Genomic DNA, 24167 nt, shown 5'->3' with positions numbered 1-24167 from the left:
CCCCAGGGTCCTTGCAGTATGCAGACTCTCCATTCCCCATTCTTCCATGCATGCACATGTCATCAACATCATCGTTCCACCCTTATTCCAAGAAGCCCAAGGTAGCTTTCATCATTTCCTCTTCTTTAAAATCTTAACAGCCACCCTATGATGATGGCTGCATGAACACAGTCCATTTAAAGCATATGCACGCGCACGCGCACACGCGCACACACACACACACACACACACACACACACACACATAATCCTGGGGCTGTAGTTTATGCCTCACAGAGCTACAATTCCCAGCACCATTAATAAACTACAGTTGTTTTATATACACACACACACACACGCGCCATTAGTGAGCTTTGTGACCCAATGTTTTGTTGTTTATGGTGTTGTTGTTTTTTGCTAACACAATGGGCTAGGATCAGCCTGGTTTTGTAACAGATATATATACCACTGTCCTATGAAGTATTGAATTTCTTCCCTTTATTTGAGTCTATAACAATAATTTGTCTGTCGCATTATAATTTTGCAGCTGAACATTTGGCAAATTGGTGTCTGTAGTTAATTTTTCCCTCTCTGCACTCAGGAATATATCTATTATAGATAGGAAAGCATGAGTAAAGCAGAAGCTATTAATCACATGCAATACACAATAATGTTTAAAATCCGGCTTGGTGGCAGCTGGGGTTCACCATCAGCTACTGCACAGCTATACCCATACAATTTTTACATCCCTTAAACATTAACAAGCAGTCAGTTCATAACCAATTGGTATTTACTGAAAAATAAATACCTTATAAATGTATCTTGTAAAATTGGTGATTAAAACAGACTGAGCTGTGCATGCTTGGGCCCTGCAGATTTTGCACAAAATGTTTGTTTTATGCAAACAGATTATACAACCTAAAATTGTGCCTCTTGGACAGCTTTGGTCTGTCATGTTTGTAGTCAAATAGCAATACAGTGGTACCTTGGGTTACATACACTTCAGGTTACCTATGCTTCAGGTTACAGACTCTGCTAACCCAGAAATAGTACCTCGGGTTAAGAACTTTACCTCAGGATGAGAACAGAAATTGCGCAGTGGCGGCGCAGCAACAGCAGGAGGCCCCATTAGCTAAAGTGGTGCTTCAGGTTAAGAACAGTTTCAGGTTAAGAACAGACCTCCGGAACGAATTAAGTACTTAACCCGAGGTACTACTGTAGATCATCTCTTGTTCTGATGGTATCTACATTTTTGAATCATTTGGAACTGTTTATCGTTATGGTTGTTTCCCCCCAGAGTGCAAGCGAATCCTTTCCCTGTTTCTCCCACAGTGCCCTTTGAGTTTAAGACATACCCTCTCTTCTTCTTTCTGATACGCTCTTTAAATGTTCAGATAGTAAGTAGGGCTTCAAAGTCTTAGTCTTCCTGTTTGTATCCAGCACTACCATCCCATTTGTGCAGTAGATTTGTACTTGCGGAATAAAAGTTTTGCAAGGAGGGGTTCATCCCTGCCTAGTTTTGGCGTGAGCACCATTTTGTTTTGGTGGGAGCACCATCTTAGTTGGCCTGGGTCCCATTGGTATTGTGTGAACGTTTATTTAATACCTTCCCCCACCCGGTAAGGAAGGGATCAAGATGCCTATTAAAAGGAATCCCAGTCCTGCTGTCCCTTCTAAGAGGGTGATTAGAGGTCCGTCTCAGTCACTGCGTTCAGGTCCGACCCCTCAACTTACGCTGGATCGCTTGACTGCCCTTAGACAATACCCAACCAGCCTTTACTCAAAAGGAGCACACAGAAATCAGTACTGAAACTGAGAGGGAACTCTCAATGCAGCGAAACTACTCAAAGCACTGAACGAAAGCGCCCAGAGAGCGACAATCACAAATTGCCCAAAGTTGTGTTAGGTAAAAACCCCCAAAGCTGCAGCCGCAGCCAAATTACAGGGACACCAGCCGCTGCAAGGGGAGCCAAGTGGGCAGAGATCAATGGGCAGCGGCAAGCTCTGCAACCGGGAGCGCTCAGGGGCTGGAGCCCCTGTGGGGCAAAGCCCTGCTAGAAAGAAGGGAAGGAGAAGGGGGGGGGGGGGGAGAGGACAACTCAAAAGGGAAACAATAAAGAAAGCATTAACGAAAAGGGGAAGAAGAATAATGGAAGGAAATCACCAAGACAATCCGTCAAAGGTAAGTCTCTCGGCTGCACAGAGGACATGCTGTTAGCTTGTTCTGAATGCACAAGCCGAAAGAGGAAGCTCTGGGTCACGTGCATGGGTATATATAGGTCCCTCGATTCGTTTAGACTGCGCCCCATTGGCCAGATTTAACCCAACATTGAGGGACCTACCAATCGGGTGTTTTGACCAACCAAGCCAACCCACCCACAACACAGGAGGTCAGTCTCCAGGTCTCACTGCAACACGTGCCCTCTTTTTGGGGAGGACACGATAAACCCAAACATCCCCCTGTATAAATATTTTGATAAGGGTTAGGAAGGCAGGAATCATCAAATGTTGGCCATGCAGTAGACATATATTTCATCTCCTGGATTTTTTTGTTAGCCTTTAGAATTATATATTTTTAAAAATAGGAACTGAAAAGTGTTATGTTTACAAACCCAAAGGGGTTAGTAGTTTCACTTAGCCTGAAGTTTTCAAACTCCATTAACTTCTGTCTGAATGATTTGCATAGATTAAGAGGCCTACAAGTAAGGCCAAAAAAATGTAGCTCATGGGGTATTGGGGGAGGCATGGCAAGAAAGTTGTAAAGAATCCCTCAGGGTAAAGAATGCCTCTGGCCACAGGGGTACCTAAAGTTTTTAGGATAAAGAGAGCCATCTACTGACTAAAAGGGGATGATCATAATCTGATAGGTCTGGTAAAACTCCCATTGTGAAACACAGCAATATTGTTTAAACTCAGGCATCTAGCACAAAGGAAAGAATGAGCACTATGTATAATTACAGAAACAAATATTGTGACTTAAACATTGGTCAGATCTTCTCTCTTTCTTTCTTAGGAGGTCCAGATCGTTTGATCAAAGGATTTTCTTGCTCATTTGTGTGCGAATATCTGTTTGCCACCTATAAATCACAGGTTTACCATCTTGGTAATTTAGGGCTGTCTACATACCATACATTTAAAGCAAATGACTTCGCCCCCAAAATCCTGGGAACTGTTGTTTATCGCTACAGTTCCCTGGACCCTCAACAACCTATAGTTCCCAGAATTCCTTGGAGGAAGTCATGCCCTTTCAATGCGCTTTAAATTTGTGCACAGACAAATTAAGGGAGAAATATTGTAGGTTCTCAGTTGTCATAAAGTTTAATGGAGCATTAGGTACTAATGATATAGACATTGTGAGAAAAGTAGCCTGACTACAGAGGAGTTTGACTGCCCTACGTCCAGAAGTTGAAAAACACAAGTGGTCATTGAGGCGCCTTTAAACCTTTTTAAGATTATCTTTAAATACTGCTTAGAGAAATGCAGTAAAAAAAGTGACAGGCAATCCTTAAGTTTAGTGCAGGGTTACTTCCTATTGAGGAAACAGTGTTATGGATTAAGGTCAGCCTCCTACTTCCAAAATGTAGTGGTAGATGAAAAGTTGGGAGGTGATCACCACCCAAAATTTATAGACTTTTGCAATTCAGTTTAAGCATAGGCCTTGGAGAAAGGCCAGAACCTGCTCATAAATCCTGCCTGACCTCCATAGATTGAAGCAGGATTTAACACATAACACATTACAGTGGAAAACATTACAGTTGCCCTGGTCAGTTCATTTAAAGCCCTAACCATGTATTAAGTGAACATCCTTGAGTACCATTGAATTGCGTCTCTCTCCACCCATGCACCCCACACCAACGTCTCCCTAGTAATATAGTGCTGCAGAAAGAGGTTGTTGGAATATTTTTTGTATCGTTTGGGGGAAACAGGAAATGCCATAATAAACCACTTGTTAAAACGCCTGAGATATGACATCATTACATTAGTACCCCGTCCTTTCACCCAGTTGTACCCATATATGGCAGCCAATGCAGGCGACTGACTAGAGAATTTAAGCTTTCATTTGTTTCTCAAATACATGAGCATCTCCATTTTTCCACATGAAAATTGGCAGCTTACCATATTTTTCCGTGTATAAGATGCCCCCATGTATAAGACAATCCCAATTTTTTTTTAACCCGAAATTAAGAAATTAAGTTGTTTAGCTTTTTTGGGGGGGTGGGGAAGGTCACTTTCGCCAATCGCTCACCCGCCTGCCCACCACTGCCGATCGCTTAGCAAAAAGCATCGTTGTATACATGGAAAAGTATGGTAATTAGTCAACTGCCTTCAGGTACTGTGAGGAGTAAGCTCTGCTCTTTGATGTGTACATCTCTGGCGACCCATTCACACATGCAGGTAGATGCTCATTAGTGCTGGCATCCAACACACATGTGTACCAACCTGTCGATTAAAATCTGTTCTTTTCCACCTGAGGAATGTGCCAGCAAAAGTGGTCTTTTCAGTGAGGAGTGGGCACTTCCTCATTGCTTGTTTAATCTGTTACTGAATTCAGAAGTACTTTCTTTCTTATCCTAATGAGCGTATTTAGATAAGCAGGAACTGTAAATCTGACAGCTTTAGAAGATAACACTTTATTGTTTCATCCTGCAGTACAGTTTCGGTCATATCTGCCAGTTTGAAGCTTTAATTTAAGCTAATATTCTTGTTTACCAAAACTGCATGCTGCATCATAGTCCGTCAGAATCTTCCTTTATTGTGAATCCCCAGTAGTCATTTATGTTTTATAACAGGGTAAAATTGATTCTCAGAATGTTCGATAAAAGAATAAGATGCTGAGCAATGAATTCTAACAATTTTGTAGGATTTGGTTGGGTAGAGTTTGCTTGTTTTCAGGGGAAAGAATGAGAACAACAGCCTAAAAGTATTCTAAGAAATAACTATTCCAAAAAGTAACTGATTTTACTGAGAGAGAGATCTGAAATTTTATTTGTGGAAGACAAGTATATTCATTATTGTTATTAGCAGTATTAGTATTATTAATAATAATTCAGTTTATATCCCCTTTCCCTCCCCAAGGAACCCAGGGCAATAAACACAAACTTAAAGCAATGTCATCAGAAAAATTCTAAAAACGGTTTAAAACAATCATATTCTTTTGCACAATTATTTCAGGAACAGTATCTTCCTACCATCAAATACCTGGGTTAATTGGAAAGTTTTAAAATACCTCTTGAAAGCCAATAATGAAGGAGACAGATGAACCCCACCAGAGAGGGCATTACCACAAGTGAGCACCCACCACTGAGAAGGCCCAATCATAGGTCAATTCCAACCAGGTAGTGCAGCAGCTGGGAGCTGCTGACAAGGCCTCACCTGCCAATTGCAGGGCTTGAGACGGTTGATATGGTTTCTGGTCACAATCATTCCATGCAACCCCCAATCCAGAGGCAGTATGCCTGTGTGAATACTAGCTTCTGTGGGAAACGATAAAACTGGAAAGTGTAGATGGCAAGAAATTTGCCCTGAATCCTTAGTATGCAGTTATGTGCAATTAGATTATCTAAATTCACCATGATTTCAGTTCTTAATGGTTCCATTGTGTCCTCTGAACCATTTATGTGCCCTGAAGTAAATCATTTAAAGGGGACTCTTGATAAGACTGTTAAATCCAGGGTCTAAGCTTACGTAGCTATACCACTGTCTGCGGCCAACACAAACATTGTTACCTATACCTTTACCTGCATGTTTTCTTCCCTCCCCCCAAATTATCCAATTTGGGTAGGTCAAAAAAGTTCCAGTCCTTCATTGAAAGCTGCCTGGTAAAGAATCATGGCCAGAGGCCAACCACTGAACAGTTGATGAAGCATCCATTCATTCGAGACCAGCCTAATGAAAGGCAGGTTCGCATCCAGCTCAAGGACCATATTGACAGGACTAAGAAAAAACGTGGAGAGAAAGGTAAGCAGAGAAGGTTATTCCAGAACCTAAGCTTTTGGAAATGAGAAGATCATTGTGTTGGTCCATAAAAGTGGTTGCCTATTTCTGTTGATAACAGATTTTTCACATTTTCCATGAAGAAACATGAGAAAACGAGGTGTATCCCAGCACTCTGGGCACTCAGCACCATCTTCAGTTTGTTTTCTTCAGGGTCATCCTTAACAGATGTTACCGCTGAAACTCAGTATTTCAGATGAAAATAAGCCCTTCCTTGGAATTAACAAAAATGAATAGTTCAGAGATACATTAATGGAAGAGAGAATGGAGGGATTCCCAAATGTAATGGAAGATAAGAGAAGATTAATACTCCCCTAGGACCGATGAGAGATGAAAAAGGCACCTACGTATTTGCTCAATATACTCTGTGGTCATTTGAAGAGCAGTAGGGAGATACAACTTGGGCTGCCACCTGTCCAGGTTTAAGCGGACACAACTGCATTATTGGGGTTTCTAGCAGGCCAGGGTATTTTCTACTTCATGTTTAGGCAGTAGGGATTTAAACACAACAGTATATTTAAGCAGCAATGGAGACACATGCTAAAATGTAGGCTATCTTTTTAAGTTCATGTGGACAAGCCATGAAATTATCTCGTAATTTGTTATGTTATATTGCATTGCAAAAGCACTCTGAATATTTCAGAGAAGCAAACAGAAACAAAACAAGCTGCCAGACTTGTTACGCTGTACTGTTTAATGCAATAATATTTATTAATGGCTTGGGCTTTCTCAAAGAATAGATTTGATGCTGATTGAATAGGCTCATAAAATGAGGAGCTATTTGCAGAAGAAACTTGCTCAATTAATGCATTTCCAACCTACTAACTTCAAAATGTAAATTTATTGATTTTCAATGATGCCAGTAAGAAGTTCTATAAAATATTTTGAATTAACACATCACTGGCCTGGTTCACATGTCATATTAAACTACAGCTTAAAACAAACTACGGATTAATGTGAACAAGAAGCATGCTCCTCCCCTCGCCCTGCTGCACTGCAGACAAAGCAAGCAACAATCTGGCTTGTCATGTAGTCTGAATCCACGACACAACGAGCCAAACACTGATTTGCTTTGTCTGTGGCACAGCAGAAGCAGGGAGGATTGGCCTAGCAATATTTGAGCGTTGTGCTCTGACATGCTGTTCTTTCACATTAAACCATGGTTTGTTTTAAACTCTGTGAACTGGGGCACTATTTCTTTGGCTTTGCCATTTCATCATTATTAATTTTTTAGGTGCAAGCATGTTAGGGCTGAAGTTATGGGGAAAAGGATAGGGGTCCTTAAAGAAATTCACAAGCCTCAACCCCTGACTTTTGTCAAATCATAGCATCCCCTCCTCCTGTAGTATTTTAAAAACAAAAGCTGCTACCCCCAACACCTGTTGTAGGTTATTTTATCAACTCAATCAAAAGCAGATTCTACTATAGTGTTAGGGTGTGTTTGTCTTGAAAATGGAGGTTATACCCTAGAATGACAAGTAATTTAATAAATGTAACTCATTTCCCCATTGATTTTGTTTGCCATTATATTCTGCATTTCACTTCCTTTCCAGTGTCATAGGAAATGCAGGATAACACCTTAACAAACCTTTTATGTAGACTAGCTAGAAGGAAATGTCATTGTTATACAGTGGTACCTCCGGTTGTGGCCGGGATCCGTTTCAGAGCTCTGGACGGATCCCGAGGTTTCCGCAACCAGAGGGACTGCTTCTGTACATTGTGTAGTGGTTAAGAGAGATGGACTTGTAATCTGGTGAACCAGGTTCGCTTCCCCGCTCCTCCACATGCAGCTGCTGGGTGACCTTGGGCCAGTCACACTTCTCTGAAGTCTCTCAGCCTCACTCACCTCACAGAGTGTTTGTTGTGGGGGAGGAAGGGAAAGGAGAATGTTAGCTGCTTTGAGACTCCTTAAGGGGAGTGTAAGGCGGGATATCAGGTCCAAACTCTTCTTCTTCTTCTTCTGGGCATACACATGCGGCGGAATGTTTCGAATGCAATCTTATTAGCAAGGTTTTTTTTATCTTTGGTAAAATACAAACTTGTGGGTAGGTTGTGAGGTGTGAAGCCAATTCTTTAAACCATATTGATTCCCCGCCCCTCAGCGCCACATGTTAAAATGAAAAAGTTTTCTGTTCTCACACCAGAGCCCAGGGGCCTTCATCTAGCAGGGGAAAAAATGAATGATTTCTGTAAAGGATGGTGACATTCAATTATGTTCCTAGATGAGACTGAATACGAATATAGTGGAAGTGAAGAGGAAGAGGAAGAAAACGACTCTGGAGAACCCAGGTAATGAATAAATTGTTCTTTTCTGACTCTGTGTGCTTAAGACCAGTGGAGTTTAATAGAAAGTTGTGTAGGGCTAGAGAGGGAAGAGACAGAGAAGATACATTGCCCTCAAAAATTGTGGCAGAGTGGGCAGCTCTCCCTAAAATTAGATTACTGCTTGAAAGCAATTCCTTCCTCTTGACTCTCACGCCTCCTATTCCTGACTCAGGTCTGCTATACCAACAAACATCTGGGCATGCTAAGAACCTGGAGGCTCTTCAAGATTGCTGCTAGTTTGAGGGTAGGATTCAGTCGCATACAAGCAAATTCAGGTTGTGCAGTTAAAGTGGATTTGGTGCTCTTGCACAACAAACCTGCTCCCCCCCCCAAAAAAATCGGACTTTTGTTGTAAGGAAAATGATTGGAAAAAGCACTAGATAGCAATTGCTTTACATGGTGGCATGCATAACCACCCCACAAACAAATCAGAACAAATGCTCCATAAACAGCCACTGCAATGTAACCTCCCTGAAAATGATGTTACAGAAGATACTAGAGCACATCTGTCTGGTCCCATTTAGAAGTTAAGCAGTAAAACATTTTCTGGACTGTACCACTTAAGCCTACTTGTGGAGGCTTGTGAATTCCAGTGTTGCTCCCTGGAAAAGTTTCATACAAACTTCATGCCATAAAAGACTGGTCTGAATCCTTTGCTGTCTGATATTCTAGCTTTCTACTTGTGAGAAAGATTTTTGCATGGAAGCACTCAACTATGCAAATTGCTGTCTAAAGCGGTACATTCCAGGAAAAGTGTTATCACTTGATTCCACCACTTACAGAACCTGGGCTTAGGACTGCGCATAGGGAGCCTTGACAGTCAGGACTGCAGTTGTGGCTATATGGATATAAATAAGAGAATGCCAGTCTCTGTGGTCTCTGTAAAGTGTGTGACACAGCTGTGGAAGTACAGGGTTCTCAGAATATTCTCCAAATTAATTGACAGTGTTTTAGAAGTTTGTGTTTAAAAGTGAGCTACTGAACACCCCACAGGAGCCAATTACTACTGCCCTGGCAGACTTAAATTTGCTTGTTTCTCACACTCCTGCTTCCACTACATGATGCTGTGCTTGGTAGGGCTGGGCGATACCAGCTTTCCAACAACGTGATGTATCGCCAGCTAAACATCGCGGCTTGGTGATATACCGCAATGTTGAAAAAACAAGCTGCATTGGCCTCTGCCCACGAGGAACCTGGTGAAACTGCCCCAGCTCTCACCTCAGGAACTGAGGCAGTTTCACCCAGATGCTCGCGGGCTGGGACAACACAGCTTGCTTGCCCAGCTGAGACAGCCCCAGTGTTCCTCCTGCTCACAGGTGACTAGGCAGAGCATCGGGGCTCCTTTAACTGCTCGCTGTGGGGAGCGCCTAACGCACTCCCCTCAGCTGAGCTGAGCAGTTTCACTGAGGCCCACCCCCCTGGCTCATGGGAGGCAGTGGGGCTCCTTTAACTGCTCAGCTGAGATGAGAGCAGCTGCACACCCCTCAGTTGAGCAGTTTAAAGATGCAGGGGGAGGAACAAACTGTATCGGGAGCTTGTTTCTCCCTCTGCATCATATGAGTGTAGAGTGTGATGGCGGTTTCACTCAGCAATATATCGTTGGTGAAACTGCCACTGCTCCTGAGTCCCTCTTCTAGCAGCGCTGCTGGAGGAAGGAACTCTTTACTCCCTCCAGCGGATGCTGCTAGCAGAGGGACTCAGGAGCTGTGGCAGTTTCACCAGCAATATACCAGTGAGTGAAGCCGACATCGCGGTCTGCTCCTCATACCGGTCCTGGGCTTGACTCCCGTGTTTCGTATTTCAAACACAAAATTTCCTTGGGGAATAAAATGGTGGAAATGAAACATCAGGATGGTTGTTTCCTTAATGTTGGTTTAGTGATTTACTGCTGAGCAGAGGCTGCAGCCTTTCCCTTAGAGAAGAAGGGGTTATTTCCCCTCTGCTTACATAAAGCCAAGATGGTCATGCACAGTAGGTTGATTGTATATTGTGGGGTTGACGCCTAGAGATCGCGGGAGGTAGATTTCTGCCATTCAAGAGCCTCTGTTAGTAGTTGATTCAAACAGTTCAAGAACCACCAGGGTTGTTGAATGCAGATGTGCCCCTGGAATGACATGCCTTTGTCTTTCCCTGTGAAGCTCTATCCTAAACCTTCCTGGAGAGTCAACATTAAGACGGGATTTTCTGAGGCTTCAGCTCGCAAACAAGGAGCGCTCAGAAGCCCTTCGTCGGCAACAGCTGGAGCAGCAGCAACGTGAGAACGAGGAACACAAGCGGCAGTTGTTGGCAGAGCGGCAAAAGAGGATCGAGGAACAGAAAGAACAGAGGCGGAGGTTGGAAGAGGTACTAAATGCGCCTTTGCATGTAGGGCTTTCTAAAAGGCCTCAAAGGCTTCCAGTTTGGGTAACTGCAGGGAAGTGGGCAAATATGTGTTCTCAGCTGTTGGATGCTGGTAGATTTTATGTATCCGCACTAATAAACCCAAGTTCTGAGCTTGGAATTGCAAAGGAAGGACCATATAACTGTAGATGCGTAGGTGCTTTCAGCAGATGGTAAGGAAGGAGCAGGCATGCCACAAGTTAGATGCAATTTAATAAAGGGCAAGGGCTTGTATTTATCTTCATGATGGCTTTAGAAGTTTATTTTTTAAGCTGTGGCTGTCGTACTGTAACTATCTGGGCTGTAATTTATTAGGTTCATAAACAATTCACAGGCATCAGGGATAAATTAATATGGCTGCCATAGCCACAAATTCAGCTGCTCAAGCCCAGTGCTTTCGCCAATGCAGGAAAACTGAAGCAGAGACACAACGGCAGTGGCCCCAATATCCATCCAAGTATTACTCAGTGTAGACACACTGAAATGAATGGACATGACTAAGTCAGGTCCATTCATTTCAATGGCTCTACTCTGAGTAAATACCACACATAAATTGAACACCAGCCATGAATTCTAAGTATTTAACATGGACCATGTTTCTGTCCATCCCATTACTATCTAGCCACAGTACTCTTTATTTCCATATCATTCCCAGTCTAATAAAGCCTGCACAGAGAATACTGTCTGTCCCACTTGCTTGTAAATTAGGCCTCTTTAACTGAATCAAGTGAGCTCTTTGTTCTCTTGAGTGAAGGACATACTGACAAAGAGTGGCCCATTTGTGGTTACCTTTGTGATGTCCTCATAGCCACTCATATTGAAGTCATCCCATCCCATTAAAAAAAAAAGACAATTAGCTATCTGTGCCAAGAGGTCACTGGACAAAGACTTCGAACAAATGGGCTTCCCTGTTACATGGAACCAGTCATTTCGCCCATTATATTCGGTCAAAGTCGCCTTTTGCTCTCTGGGTTTCTAGGCAATGAACAATGAAGCCTGAGGCGAGTAATTTAAACGTGAAAGAATTCCAAGGAGCTGATTTTGTGCTACTTCAGGAAAAGTGAATAGTTCTTTTCCGTGGCTGCTATTATTCAGGGCTAAAAAGAGAAGGCAAAGCATATCTCAAGACAGCAGCATTGTTCAGCCTGGTAAATATATGAGGGCTGTTTCACATACTACTTTGTATTGCCATGATGTTGACCATGACCTACAATAATACAATAATATACACCGTATACAATACGGTGGTGTTTTTTTAAAAAAATAAAAGTCACACACACGACCACTTTCCCACAGGATGTAATTGGGAAATATTGATAAATGCTTGTGTAAAAACAAATGTTTTACACCTTTTTTTAAAAAAAAGAATGTGATGTTCTGGCCAGTTTTGAAACTCCACTGTTTAGTGTAATATTGCCTAGCCACTAAGGAGTCAGAAACCCCGAATGTACTTGCTTACGGGGTTACAAGGCCTGCAGGGTTAAGATCAAGGAGCTCGCAGTGGGCAATAACCTCCTTTGCCAGCTATACTGGCCTTCTGGATGCAGGAAGTGTTTGACACAGCATTTAAAATATGTTGCTCAACCTGCGATGTCACAGCTTTTTTCTATCACTCTTTGTTATGGGGTTTAATCTGAGGATTGTTTTTATAGTTTAAAACGTTGGGGGGTTTTGTGCTGTATTGTGACTTGCATTGTGCTAGCTGCCTTGAGTTCCTCAGCAAATAGGCAGGATATAAATTTTAAAAAATTAATACTTTCAAATATTGACCCACAGTAGTGCAAAGAGAAAAGAGATAATGTGTTGCAGGCTGCACAGCAAATGGGGTAAGAAGAAAACAGCGAGTTAAAATGGAGAAACGCTTTCCCATAGCAAATGTAGTGATACGGCCTTCTGGAGTGAGGAAAAATATATGTAAAAGTGGCCCTCGGGATGATAGGGTTTATGCAGCTCTGATCTACTACAAGGAATCTGGTCCTGCCATTGCAATTGGATGATTCTGCCTCCAAAAAAAGAGCAGGCGATCCGGAACAACTGGGGGATGGAAGAGGAGATGGGATTAGCTGCCGTCTTGTAATAATAACACAGCGCTGGCTGGCTGTCACGTAGTCAAATGCTCTTTTATGCTGAAGCCAATAATAATAGCCTTTCTCTGCCTGTCTTCCCCCAAGAGGTTTTCATTTGTGAGCTTCATGGCCTTCTGCTTAACAATTTCTTGGTCATTATAGGGGACTTAAGGAGCTGTGGGCACTCTAGCTTGCTTGATGGGGCCTGAGGCTCCTTATACCCCTGAGAGCGCCACACATCTCATCCTCATATTCTCCCCACCCAGGGCTTAAAGTAAGCTTGGCAACTGGCAGTCTGCAGACTACATTCCACCACTGTCCTGGGTTTCTGTGGCTTTCCTTTGCTTCCTTTACCTCCAGGCTGGAAGCAGCTGGCATGAGTGTCTTTGCCTGCGGCACTGAAAGAAAAAATCCCAAACAATGTGGTCTGTGCATGATGCTGGGAAATTAATGCTTATGCTCCAGATGATTGGAAAAGTCACCCAAAGCGGCTGCTTTCACAGCTTCCTTCTCAGGCAATGCACCGCTTTCAAATTCTAAATGTCAAACAGCGCCAGATTAATCCAAGCTTCAAGTAGGGAGACAGCAGATAGAGGGCTTTGTGAGTTTCAGGTGTGCTTTAAATGAGGTCTTTCTAGTTCAGACCAGCCCCGTAGATCACAATAATCATTTCTGGATGGACATCCTGGCTTATGCCTTCTCGGTATTGAAAATTGCTGCACCCTAAAAACGATTCATGCTGCATTTTAGCAAATCAAATTGTTACCTAGCCCAGAACCATAGCACCTTAAAGCTGTTTATATTGCGATAAATGCACAGCCATTGCTCATTCCTTACAAAGAATTCAGATTGCTTTCCTCAAGGAAGCCCTTTTATGGTATATGGCAGCTTTCATGCAATCATGCCACAACATATTGTTGTGTAAGTATTATTCTTTCCCCAACTAGTGAATGGGAGCACTGTCTAGACGCTTTCTTGCTGAGGGTCACAAATACCTGTTGCCTACTGTCCATGCATCACTTGGTGGCTGGTGACAGGCAAGCCATGTCCAGCTTCAGGTGGCATTCAGGTGGAGGTCAACTGCTGAGACTTATCAGGGGCAGTTCCAGAATCACATCATTACAGAAGATTGAAGTCCAAGTAGAGGACTTCAAGAAGTCTAAACACAGGGGCAACCTGAGAAGCAAGGCTTTTAAACCTGAGTTTTCAAAGCCCCATCCACAGTACAGCTGCAAGCCATCCATGCTGCTTGCGTATTTGCTCTACTTGCAAGGAATCCTTGTTTCTCAGGTGAGCTGTTTGGCTTCTAGCAGCTGACTGAGGCTGCACCTTTAGGCACCTGTGCTTGCTCGGTCTCAGTGGCCGCTTCTGATTCCAGAAAGGGGCTACCTGTGTAAGGAAGGGAAGACTGCAATTCTATTTTGCCCGAGGCTCATGGAACCCCTGGCCTTCCTCCTTGTCCCTCAAAACAGGCAGTTGCTCTGTGACATTTGCAGGTTGTCCTACAAGGAGGATTCCTTGAGCGTGGCCATAGCACCATAATTCAAGCATCTGGGCTGCAAGGAGTGGACTCTCAGGAGAACTGGAACTGACTAGCCTCAAGGCAAAATCTGGATTTACCATTTGGTGCCATTTCTTCCCTATCACCTTCTCCTCTGCTTTTCTTGAGGCTTAGGTGGGCTGGCTGCCAAGCTTTAGCTGACCAAAGTGCTTCTCAAGACTATACCTTATGAACTAGTCATCTTCAATTCCCATACAAGTTTACTACCAGGCTGGATAGAGCAGAAACATTCCCCTCCTTTTTGAATAGGTGGAACTGGATGCTGACCGTCACAGTCAGGTGACTCCACCAAGGATCTGTGTCTGTCTAAATATTTACAAAATTTGTCAGGGAATAAATTTAACACTTCTGGTCACCAGCTTTCAGGTGCTCGTTGTTTACATATAATAGGAAACCTCTGATGACTTAAAACTGATAAAGAGTTTGGTGTGCCTGGAAAAGCTTGATTACAGCATTTTTAAAAAATAGTTATCTCCTACCCCCGTGCTTTATATCATCTGGCTCCATGCTTCTAGAAACCCTGAGAGAGCTGTCTCAAACTCTGCTTTCAAAAAGTGCAGGGCTGCTTCCTAATGTGATAAGTTACCCCTTAATAAAGTCATGGAGGGAGCCAATATCCTGATGTCGTCTTCCAGCTGGCAGTGCAGTCAGCAGAAGAATGGGGTGGATTGGTTCCATGCTAAGCCGGCAGTGCATAAGAGTGCTTCACATGAGGCATCATCCATGAAAAAGTGGTCCGTGGCCCTCAGGTGTTGTTAGCCTCTGAACTCCCATCAGCCACAGCCAGCATGACCAATGGATGGGACTGAAAGGAGTTGTACTCCAGCAATATGTGAAGGGCCACCGGTTCATCTTCATAGCTTAAGGTCTCTGAACAACATTATCATGCGTCTTGCTCATATATATTCCCCAGCTCACATGAATTCGTTGTAGAGAAGCAAAAAGCTATCCAGACCCAAAGTTGCTGGCTTAGCATCCGGTAGTATATCTTGCCCTTTCAGCTGGTGTTTTTAGCATCAGCAAATGTCTCCTCCAGGAAGCTGGTGGTTTTCTAAAGAGGCTGAATCTGAGCATGACAGTGAAAGGGTCATAGTCAGATGAATAATTTGACAGTCTGGTTGCAGTTGTCTGAAAGCTCTGTAAGTAGTAAATAATTTTCACAAGAGCAGCTCTTCCAGAGTGGATGATGAAGGAGTGCTTGCAGATTTCACGTTTGTGGCATGCAAGATAGGAAGGGCTGGAACTGAGCAAGTGCAGAGAGAATTGTAGAGGACTGAAAAAAATGGAAGCCTGAAGGAAGAGAAGGTATTTCCTAGTGGAAAGACTTTTGAAATAGAAAACTATGCACTGGTCTATGGCTACGTTCCAACAAATCTAATATGTGTGCGTGAAAGAAGGATGCACACAGCAGAGGATTCCTTTGAGGATTTCCCCCTCCATTTCTGAAGGAAAAACCTCTTTATGCTTACATTTTAATATATTAATTGTAAAATGGGTTGCTTTTTCAGCATATGGTGACTATCTCAAAGAAAAGGTCAGCATTCAAGGTTTCCAGCCCCCACACCCCTTCTCAAATGTTATTTCTACATTGATCTTGGCAACTCTCTGGAAGTACTCAAGAGGCCACTGATAATACTCAGGTCACAGTTTAACCATCTATGCAGTATAAAGTAAATTAGGTTGAGCTAAAACTGGCTAGCCCATTTAGTGGACAATTTCTTTCCTATGAATAAATGCTATCTCATATATATATATATATATATATATATATATATATATATATATATATATATATATATACCACATCTGAAGTCCTGCTTCATTTGCACAGTAAGGAAAAGCAGGGCCTACTTAGTGATGGTGCCATCTCTGTCTTATTTTAACTCCCATGATGTGTCCATGTAGTTGAACAGATTTGGTGTCACTGAGGACAAACATACCTAACTCAGCACTGCTCTCCTTCTGAATTAGATGTGTTCGGCCTCATTGTCTCCCATGGAACCAAATTTACTGTCTCTGCCTCATTGCTACTAGGAAGGAGTGCTATTTTTAAACAAATAGTGACTGCAGAACTCAACCTAGTGCGAAAAAGGAAGGTCTTTTTGGAAAACAGCAGCAAACCAGTACCAAAAAAATGTAATAGTTTTGAGGTCTTTTACCAAAAGGTTTGGAAATGCTTGTTCCCAGTTTTTTAGCTTGGTCCCCCCAAAATAGTTTTGAAAATCATACTAAGAATACGTGGAAATAAGATTTATGGAAACTGACTTAAATTTCTTGGGTTCAACTATCCCTGTTCTATATAGTTCTATGCAGGGAACTGAGTATCCATGCACTGATTTTTTTAGTGATTGTCGAATTTTTGTTTTTAAAAAGTCAGATTATATTTTCTTTTGCTCATTGCCATATTCAGTTTCCTAATGTTGCAGCCTTATGTTGCTATAAACACTTACTCCTCTCCATTGGTATGATTTACTACATTAGTTAACATCTCAGTGGGGAATTGCATATCACTGATGTACAGGCAGCCCATACCCCATTAGTTCTATAATGAAAGGTGCATTAAAACAGCAAACATGGTTCCAGAAAGGCAGGAGACGTCCCAGTGCTAGCAGGGGAGGAGCTGGAAACAGCTCCGTTGTTTCCATGAACTTCTGCAGTGAATGATTGAAGCTGTTGCCTATTCAGTTCTTTCTCTGTTTTATTGTTTGTGAGAGTCAGGGCCGGCCGACCCTTTAGGCAAGGTGAGTTGACTGCCTCAGGCAGCAGGATCCACATGGGCAGCAGATCCAGCCTCCAAGGAATGTATTGGCCACTGCTGTGGTGTCAGCGACAGCTGCGACAAGCTCCTTGGAAGGTGAATCTGCCACCTCCTTGGCAGCCCCCACCCCCAATGCCGCTTCTACGGTGGCCTCTTTGCAAACAGGAGGAGCTGCTGGTCTCTTCCTACCCTTGCTCCCGATGTAGATCTTTATTCTCTGCTTGTTCCTGGTGTGGATAGCTTCACTCGGCCTTTCTTCCCTGGCAGGGGTGGGTGGGCGGGGAGCACCATTTTGTGGTTTGCCTCAGTTGCCAAAATGTGGTGCCAGTGTGGTGTGGTGGTTAAGAGCAGTAGACTCGTAATCTGGGGAACCGGGTTCGTGTCTCCGCTCCTCCACATGCAGCTGCTGGGTGACCTTGGGCTAGTCACACTTCTCTGAAGTCTCTCAGCCCCACTCACCTCGCAGAGTGTTTGTTGTGGGGGAGGAAGGGAAAGGAGAATGTTAGCCACTTTGAGACTCCTTAAGGGGAGTGTAAGGCGGGATATCAAGTCCAAACTCCTCCTCCTCCTCCTCCTCCTCCTCCTCCTCTTCTTCTTCTTCTTCATCATCATCATCATCTTCTTGATCTGGCCCTGCTGAGAATATCACCCTTTGGTGTCTGAGATCATCTCTCCATGTTGGGAGCGGGGAAGCAATATATGCTTCTTTGCACTCAAGTAGTGCAAAAGTGACTTCAGTGCCATTTGGAAAGCATACAGGAAGGAGCATCCTTGGGCCGCATAACTCAGTGTCATGTATACTGGCTGGCAACACCTCCAGGGTTTCAGATAGGAGTCTCTCCCTACATGGAGATGTGGGGAAACAGTGCTTCTGCACATGCGGATTAAAGTGGTACCTTGGTTTACAACCATAATCCGTTCCAGAGGCCTGGTTGTAAACCAAAACAGGTTGTAACCCAAGGCACACTTTCGCCAATGGGGCCTCCCCCCCCCCCAATGGATTGTAATCCAAAAAAAGGGACACGCGCTTCCGGGTTTGATGTGGTTGTAGTCCAAAACTGTTGTAATCCAAAACGGTTGCAAACCAAGGTACCACTGTATAGGCTCTGCTACTCAACTATGACCCTTCCTTAACCCTTCAAGAATACTGATCAGATTTATACATTGAATTATTAAGCAATTGGTTGCGTAATCATCTGCCTCTTAGTCAATTAATCTTCTAAATTTGAAGATATTTGCATATTACCAAAAAGAGACCTCATCAGGTATCTTTTTTATTTTTAGCAAGCTTACAGTTTAATAAACAAAAGCAGCCTCTCTCACTGTTGCAAGATAAGGCAAATCAGTAATGCATTCCTTTCCATTTTCTATTACAGTAACACATTGAAACCAGAATATTCTCCAAACAGTCAAATGTGCCTTTAACTCTCAGACTCCGAGACTGAAATTGCTTCTTCCACACAATTAATCTAACAGACTAATTAAAGCTGGCAGCCTAAGCAATGATGGATAGGATATGCAGGCTTTGCTAGAGTCTGCTCTCAGGCCATTACATACGCCCATGAAGATCTCAGCAGAGCTATGGGGGTAGCCTTGGTGAGAGGTAGTATTTTCATGAGGGCGCCATATTGTGCAGGCCCCACCATCTGATCCCATAAGAAGATTCCCAGTTCACCAGATTGCAGTTCCTTCTTGCTGCTGCTGCTTGTTGCCATTGTCTGCTGCTTTTCTTGGTAGACAGATTGATAAAGCCCTCCTTACTATCAGGTTGTCTCCCCGATCTTGCCTTTCTGCTGTTTTACAGAGCTTTCTCTATGTAACTTAAATATATTGAGCTTTAGTTATATCTACTCCGATCTTCATTTATACTGTGTCTAGTTTAAGCCCAGACACAAGAATGGCCAAAGCAGATTCCATGAGATTTTGTTTTGAACAGAGCTGTCCACATTGCAACTCACTTTTGAAGGATGCTGTAAACAGCTTCTGGATCTTTTTTGTGGTGGTATTCTGCTCTATGTGCCAGCTGTAAAGGGCAGAGGATTTCAGCACACGATTCCTTTACCTCAAGGACCACCTCTCCCCATATAAACCATCCAAGACTCTGCATTCATTACTGGCTTTATTTACTTATTACAGTGGTACCTCGGGTTACATACGCTTCAGGTTAAATACGCTTCAGGTTACACACTCTGCTAACCCAGAAATAGTGCTTCAGGTTAAGAACTTTGCTTCAGGATAAGAACAGAAATCGGGTTTTGGCAGCACAGCGGCAGCAGGAGGTCCCATTAGCTAAAGTGGTTCTTCAGGTTAAGAACAGTTTCAGGTTAAGAATGGACCTCCGGAATGAATTAAGTACTTAACCTGAGGTACCACTGTACATTTTTATTCTGCTCTTCCTTCCAAGAGCAGGATGCACACATGGTGTGGGTGTCCTCTCTTTATCCTCCCATCAACCTTGTACATGGGCTGTGTCCAGAGATTGTGCTATGGTCACCCAGAAACCTTTGTGTCTGGTGGGAAGTTTGAATCTGAGTCGCGCTGCTGTAAGCTCAGCCCTCTAACCCAGGGATAGGCCCTTCAGGTGTTGTTGGGCTACAGCTCCTTTCATCTCTGGCCATTGGCCATGCTGGCTGGGGGACACTTAAGTTGGCTATCCCTGCTCAGATTATTACACAGCCGTTCCTCCCTTAAGAGAGGTGAAGAACACACTGTGGTGTGCTTTTATGTAACTAGAACCGTAAAGCTTGTGCTGTTGGCCCAGGAGTGAAATAACTGGGATCCCTGGAAGTTGTCTGAATAATATTGGTGAGGCACACTGCTTGACATCAAATACATTTCTCTTGGGGACAGGGAACTGTTCAGAGCCCTAAATGGAATTGGGTCGCACATGTATTCATATGTAAATATGTGTTCAGATGCAAATTTCACAGCAGCCTGATTAGAATGCACCTTCTGGAACTTGCATAATGAGTATTTCTTAATGACAGGATCAATCCCTTGGTGTCAAAGAGATATACAATTCTAGATTATTAATTTTTTAAAGGATTTAGCTCTTGCTAAAGCCAAAGCCTTAATTAAAGTTTAAAAAGCAATTCCTATTGGGAAACAAAATGCTCAATCTTAATTGGAGGGGTTCTCTTTGCAGGGGGATAATTAACCTATGAGCAGGGTTAAATTCAGATGGAGTCGCTTTAGTGAATTTACACAACCCAGTTTTTCCATTTTCTCCAGAGTGAGTCCTGGGGAGTTTGCACTATACTTGTGGGAAGATTTGAAAAGATGTATTAATAGTCCAAGATGGCATAGCAACTTGAGCCTGGTATGCTAAAATAGGCTGACTGTGCTGTTGCTTCTTGGAAAAGCAGTGTATAAATCAACCTTCAACGCATTGTTACAGCAGATTGCAGCATATCCTTGCTCAGGTGTGGTTCCCAAATCAACACAGGATTACTAGTATAAAATGAATGGTGGATATGTTCTTCAAAAAGTTTAAAAGTTGTTGTGTTACGCTGTCAAACAAAAAAATTAAATCATTGTCAATACTGTGATCACAACAACCCACAGGCAAGCTTGGCTCACCAGTGGAGATCATGCTTGGTTCCTCACCAGCTCCTGAGTTGTAATGGTGGGGGCACAATGTAAGTTCTTTGCCATGGAGAATCACCTTGGCTCCCTCTCTTTCAGTGGCAGAAGAAGATATTTTTACATTGCGCTTTTGACCTAGGTGGAAACTGGTTATTGATGAGATCTTAAGATGTGGTCTTGTTTGGTTTTGCTGTTGCTCCTGTTGAATTGCATTATAATTTTTTTCTGACTGTTGTGTAGTTCATGGCAATAACTCATATTTAATCTGTGTTTTATTTTATTATAATTGATGGCATGATTGTTAGCAGCCTTGAGGGACCTATAGAAATGGAAAGGTGGGCTAGAGTATTTTAGTAAATAATTGAACAGTGCTGAGTCCATCCCCTTAAAAACTCTATAGGATAAAATTGTTTTCCCCCAACCAGTTTCCTAACCAGAAGTCTGGTCTTGTGGGCTGCTGAAAGGCCTTCCAGACTATTTGAAGTGTGCCCATCCTTACATAACTTTACTGCTTTGGCGACCGGAGAAGCCAGCCTCCTTTAGGTCGTAAAAGTCCTGAAGAATACGGGCACTGAACTCAGTGGGAATTACACTGGTACCTCAGGGAAGATGGCCACCGATCGGTGAGGCAACTGCTCTCACCATTTTATAGTTTTATTGTCCTTTTATTGTTTTATTTTATTGTTTTATTTTATTGTTTCACTGCCCTATTTTATCATTTCATGGTTTTACTTCCTTGTTATCTCGGATGCTTTCCTACTGAGCTAGGAGGGCGACACGGCAAAGGAGCTCAGCAAATTGGTCTCAATTACTTGCCTACCTTGGAAGTAGTCTCGCGGAGAACCCTGCTGCAACACCCGACGGAGTTAGTGAACCGAGGTGAGATTTTTACCAACTTGGCCTTTACAAGATAAATAATGGTGACGACCAGGAGTGGCTGTGGAGCACCGGGCTTTTGTCGGAGTGATCTAAGACCTCTCTCTAAAAGAGCTACCCTAAAGGGAGCACAAACAAAAATCACTCGGCCCTTTAAGAACAGGGGTAACGTCAAGCCGAGTGAGAATCAGCAGGAAACTGAAACCTCTCCCTCCTGCACTGAAGGGCCGGCTGTGCAGAGAGAGGATTGTGTAGAAGAATGCCACAACAAAGGGCCAATAAAGCCCAAAGTAAATCCAAACATAATTGGTACAGTCACCGAAGTACTCCCAAAACAGAGACTTAAATCGCAAGCTTCTCCTGAACCATCCCAAGTCTGAGAAGTGGAAGAACTAATGTTAAAACAAATTGCAGAGATGTCTTCGGGAAACCCTAAAACATCAAGAGACTCCTGCTTCCAACTTGAGACAAATGAGGATGAGGATTTATCAGTTATCAAATGGCTTGTGCTTTTAACTGAGGATATTGAAAATATAAAATCTCATCTGGCCACCTGTACAAAAATCCTCACTATAATGATGGACGTTTGCAAAACTCTCTGTAGGGAACCCAGCGGGGTGACTGTAGAATTGGAAAGTAATAACAACTCCCTTCCTACCAACTGCGAAAACAGATCATCAAGGAAGGCCAAGAGATCTTGTAGGGCTACTGCCTTGAAAAGGAGGCCCATAAGGGTAAAAAAGAGCAGAAACGTTAAAAATTATAAGGCAGTGCGTTACAAAAAAATGGATTTTAAAAAGCTCTTTAATCTTCTCAAGAGTATCCCAAAAACCGAGACCAGTGGGAACACTGAGAAACTTCTAACCAGGAAATCTTCTAAGCAAGAACGTTCTATAAACCCTTGCCCTGACGCTACGATGGATTGCTTGGAACCCTTAACACCTACCCCAACACCTAACTCCAAGCAAGACATTTTGATCCAAGATCCATGGTCTTACATTCTATCTGTAGATGAAACCAATCCCTCTAAGAAGAGAAATCTGACAAATCTAACAAATAAAAACTGGAAACTGGTGCTGTTCCGAAACAAACTCGTTTTATCAAATTATCCTAAACCCCCAGGACTCCTGTCACAAGAAGAGCGTGAAGTCCATCTATTGAACCTTTTAAAGATCTATATGCCGGGTATCCTTAATAACCCTACTGATTTGGCCCAAGTGGAATATCTATACTTCAACGGATTCCTTGCCAGAGCGGTGGTCTCATTCTATGAGGGGAGACTGGCAAAACTAGTGTACAAATGTAGAGAACATCTGGAGACGAGTGGTATAAGAATCTTTTTTATATATATAAATATTTATTAAAATTTTCCATTTTATGCAAACAAAAAGAAGAGAAAAAAAAGCACAAAGAAAAAAGACAATATTAAAAACACATAGTTTTCAAAACCTAGTTTCCAAACCATCGTCCTTTGACTTCCTCGAACCTCCCCTTCTTGTTTTCTAGATCAAATTATTTATCCAGCAAATCCTGATCTCCCAACTTCGCACTTAATTAACCCCTTATTTTCTATTCAGCTTCTTAAATTATTGTAACTTAAACCTTATTAAAACAAGAGAAAAAGAAAAAACATTTCTTCCATATTCTTTTACCATAACAGCTAGAAACCATTAATTTCAATCCAACTCCCTTCAAAGTTCAGTAATGTTACAGTGTTTCTTTAAATAGTCCTTAAATTTCTTCCAATCTTCTTCTGCCGACTCTTCTCCCTGGTTGCGGATTCTACCAGTCATTTCTGCCAATCCCATACAGTCAATCAGCTTCGTCTGCCATTCTTCCAGAGTGGGTAGATCTTGCGTCTTCCAGTGCTTTGCTATAAGTATTCTTGCTGCTGTTGTTGCATACATAAAAAAAGTTCTATCCTTCTTTGGCACCAATTGGCCGACTATGCCCAGGAGAAAGGCCTCTGGTTTCTTCAGGAAGGTATATTTAAATACCTTTTTCATTTCATTATAAATCATCTCCCAGAAGGCCTTAATCCTTGGGCACGTCCACCAAAGGTGAAAGAATGTACCTTCAGTTTCCTTACACTTCCAACATTTATTATCGGGCAAATGATAGATTTTTGCAAGCTTGACTGGTGTCATGTACCACCTTTATATCATTTTCATAATATTCTCTCTTAAGGCATTACATGCCGTAAATTTCATACCGGTGGTCCACAACTGTTCCCAGTCAGCAAACATAATGTTATGACCAATATCTTGTGCCCATTTAATCATTGCAGATTTAACCGTTTCATCCTGCGTATTCCACTGCAACAGCAAGTTATACATTTTTGACAAAATCTTAGTTTTAGGTTCTAGCACTTCTGTTTCTAATTTAGATTTTTCCACCTGGAAGCCGAGTGGTATAAGAATCTCAAGGTACTTTAAAAATGAAGCACCTCCAATTCCACTTATCCCCCATATTGTAAATTTGCCAAAAACTCAACATGAGATTGACCAACACGTTCTCATTGATATAAACTCTGCGGAGGACATCTCCAAACATCCTACTAGTCTGGTTGCCAAGGACTCTCAAAGGTTGGACTCCCTTGGGCCCAGGTATGCGGAGAATCAGGGAATCGACCTTGATAGCTTTGA

General features: G+C 42.7%; 1 protein-coding gene across 6 annotated transcripts in view; it reads left to right on the top strand.

Moving 5' to 3' along the window:
* The window catches only part of TNIK (TRAF2 and NCK interacting kinase), a 287359-nt gene that overhangs the window by 188375 nt on the left and 74817 nt on the right, over nt 1–24167 (top strand). For all 6 annotated transcript variants that reach the window (XM_053390548.1, XM_053390547.1, XM_053390549.1 and 3 more), the window contains 3 exons: nt 5761–5936; nt 8195–8261; nt 10436–10640. In XM_053390548.1, the coding sequence (XP_053246523.1) occupies nt 5761–5936; nt 8195–8261; nt 10436–10640 (448 nt within the window). The remainder of the gene's footprint in view (nt 1–5760; nt 5937–8194; nt 8262–10435; nt 10641–24167) is intronic.

This window comes from Podarcis raffonei, chromosome 5 (genome assembly GCF_027172205.1).
Source record: "Podarcis raffonei isolate rPodRaf1 chromosome 5, rPodRaf1.pri, whole genome shotgun sequence".
Classification (NCBI taxonomy): Eukaryota; Metazoa; Chordata; class Lepidosauria; order Squamata; family Lacertidae; genus Podarcis; species Podarcis raffonei.
This window is presented reverse-complemented; position numbering and strand designations above follow the sequence as displayed.